The 2,405-nt window shown below is 39.8% G+C and overlaps 1 protein-coding gene across 1 annotated transcript in view; it reads left to right on the top strand.

Moving 5' to 3' along the window:
- LOC111647827 (uncharacterized) overlaps window positions 1-1,966 on the top strand; it is an 11,367-nt gene extending 9,401 nt beyond the window's left edge. Inside the window, exons 11-15 of the mRNA XM_023397502.2 lie at window positions 177-476; window positions 592-861; window positions 1,001-1,300; window positions 1,655-1,735; window positions 1,821-1,966. Coding sequence (XP_023253270.2) covers window positions 177-476; window positions 592-861; window positions 1,001-1,300; window positions 1,655-1,735; window positions 1,821-1,966 — 1,097 coding nt within the window. The remainder of the gene's footprint in view (window positions 1-176; window positions 477-591; window positions 862-1,000; window positions 1,301-1,654; window positions 1,736-1,820) is intronic.
- The last annotated feature ends 439 nt before the right edge of the window (window positions 1,967-2,405 follow it).

The raw sequence follows: 2,405 nt of genomic DNA, 5'->3' as shown, positions 1-2,405 counted from the left end.
ACTGGGACGTCCTGATCATAGAGAATGACAGTGGTCCAGTCTGGAGGTAACAAATACAGGGACTAGTTTTTCAGCTTCATCTGAGACAGGAAGTTTCTGATTTTCACAATAATGTGCAGGTCTGTCTTTTCTTTTGTTTATGTTTATTCTTTATATTTCTCTCCTTTTCTCAACAGCAATAACGAGACCATTTGTCCTCATGGTCAGAGACGGAGAAGACGTCACTTTGCCTTGTAAGAATGTGGCAGATGATCAGGGTGAATGTGGCCATATCACCTGGACACTCGCTGGTTCAACAACCTCAGATCCAGTAGATCTGATTTTACATGGAAGGATCAGTGAGAAGGTCAAAGACAGAATGAGTCTCACAGAGAAATGTTCTCTGGTTATAAAGAAGGTCACAGCTGGAGATGGTGGTCAATACATCTGTCAGTCAAGATCAGGCCAAAGTCAGAAATATCTGTTTGTTATTGACAGTGAGTATTTACATCATGTTCTCAGCTCAAACTGTCTCATTATAACAATATATTACATCACAATAATGACGAGTGATGAAGTTAATTTCTCTCTCAATGTCTCCGTCTTCACCAGTGACTGAACATGAGGACGGTGATGAGGTGACGTTGAGCTGCTCTGTGTCGATGTATAATAGGTGCATAAACACTGTGAAGTGGCTGTTTGAGGACAAAGATGTGGATAAAGATACAGGAAAAACCACAACATCACAGTCTGGGTGCTCAGCCACTGTGACTTTTCATTCTTCTCTTATTGAAAAGTCAAAGTATCCTGAGTTATTCAAGTGTGAAGTGTTTGATGTCAGTGGAAACATTCAGCAGTTTCCCTTCATCCCTCGGTCATCAGGTGAGAACATGATCAGCTGTTTAAAATCACTTAAACCTTGAAGAAGGTTTGATTCATTCTCATTTAGTCACTGCAGGTGATAAACATCAGGTGTTTTCTCACTGGACAGTTTCTCAAGGTTTGTTATTCATCTGTTCAGGTGAAGGTGACAAAGAGAAAACAACCACAACCACAACAGCAAAACCAGCAACTGAGGCAAAACCAGCAACTGAAGCAAAACCAGCAACTGAAGCAAAACCAGCAACTGATGAAAAACCAGCAACTGAAGCAAAACCAGCAACTGAAGCAAAACCAGCAACTGAGGCAAAACCAGCAACTGAGGCAAAACCAGCAACTGAGGCAAAACCAGCAACTGAAGCAAAACCAGCAACTGAAGCAAAACCAGCAACTGAAACTAATGCAACACCAACAGATACAAACAACACTCCAGAACAACAAGGTGACTTTACGTCTCACTAATTTCCACATTGCTAGTTCAGTGGTTCCCACCTTTTCCGTCTCATGGCCCACTGGAAAATATCAAAAATGTTGGCACATTCAATCTTGAACAATACGGAGACCAAATATTGCGTCCTCAGAGCACTTTTTATCTTAGTGACACCCAGCTGTATTTACCTGAAGCCAGATGAGATTTAACAGGTGGTCAGATGGAGGTTTCTTCGTTCCAGTTTCTTGAATGAAATAGATCTCATAGTGAAAAACAACTCTTTCCTGTTTTATATATGTGATTTTGAAAAGAAGCAAGAGCATCAGCCAAAATGTTTCTAATGTTTTCATTCATTCATTCATTCAGGTTTGTGGGCGTTCGTTGTTGTACCTGTGGTTTTGGCAGCAGTGATTGTTGTTGTGCTCATCAGACAGAAGAGAACTAAAGGTGAGAACTTTCACTGATCTCAATTTCTGATAAACCTGAATGTTTGATGTGAAGCGAGTTCTGACTCTTTCTTTTGTCTCTTTAGGGAAGAAAACGCAGGTGGATCCAGACACTGTGAGTTTTAAATCTGAGTTCACTAAGGAAAAAGTTCCTTCTGCCATGGCTGTTGATTTTACACTGATAACAGTGGCAGGTTTTCCACTTGAAATTTTTGAGACAGCAGATTCTTGACACAATAGTAACCAGTCATCTTACGAGATGCTAAACCTCAGTGAAGTTACGCATAATAATAATAACTTAATAGATATTAAATAGATGAGTTTAATAGAATCTCGGCTCTAGAGACCAAAACAGTTTTTGTACCAGGCTGTAAACATGTTTATTTCTGCTGTAAAATTGGACATTTTAACATGGGAGTCTATGGGGACTGACTCACTGTTGGAGCCAGACTCTAGTGGCCATTAGAGGAACTGCAGCTTTTGGCTCTTTGTTTATAGAACTGTATATAAATTAGTTCAAACCAGTTCCACCTGCAACAGCTGCAACAGTAACATGCTGCTGACACAGTGATGCTTCAGTATCAATCATCTAATGACGTCATATATTATTATAAATCAGTCACATTTACTTTGATACTTTAACTACATTTTGCTGCTGATTCTCATGAACT

The sequence above is a fragment of the Seriola lalandi genome, unplaced genomic scaffold, assembly GCF_002814215.2.
Source record: "Seriola lalandi dorsalis isolate HSWRI2012SDOR001 ecotype SW California unplaced genomic scaffold, Sedor1 jcf7180002055009, whole genome shotgun sequence".
Classification (NCBI taxonomy): Eukaryota; Metazoa; Chordata; class Actinopteri; order Carangiformes; family Carangidae; genus Seriola; species Seriola lalandi.
This window is presented reverse-complemented; position numbering and strand designations above follow the sequence as displayed.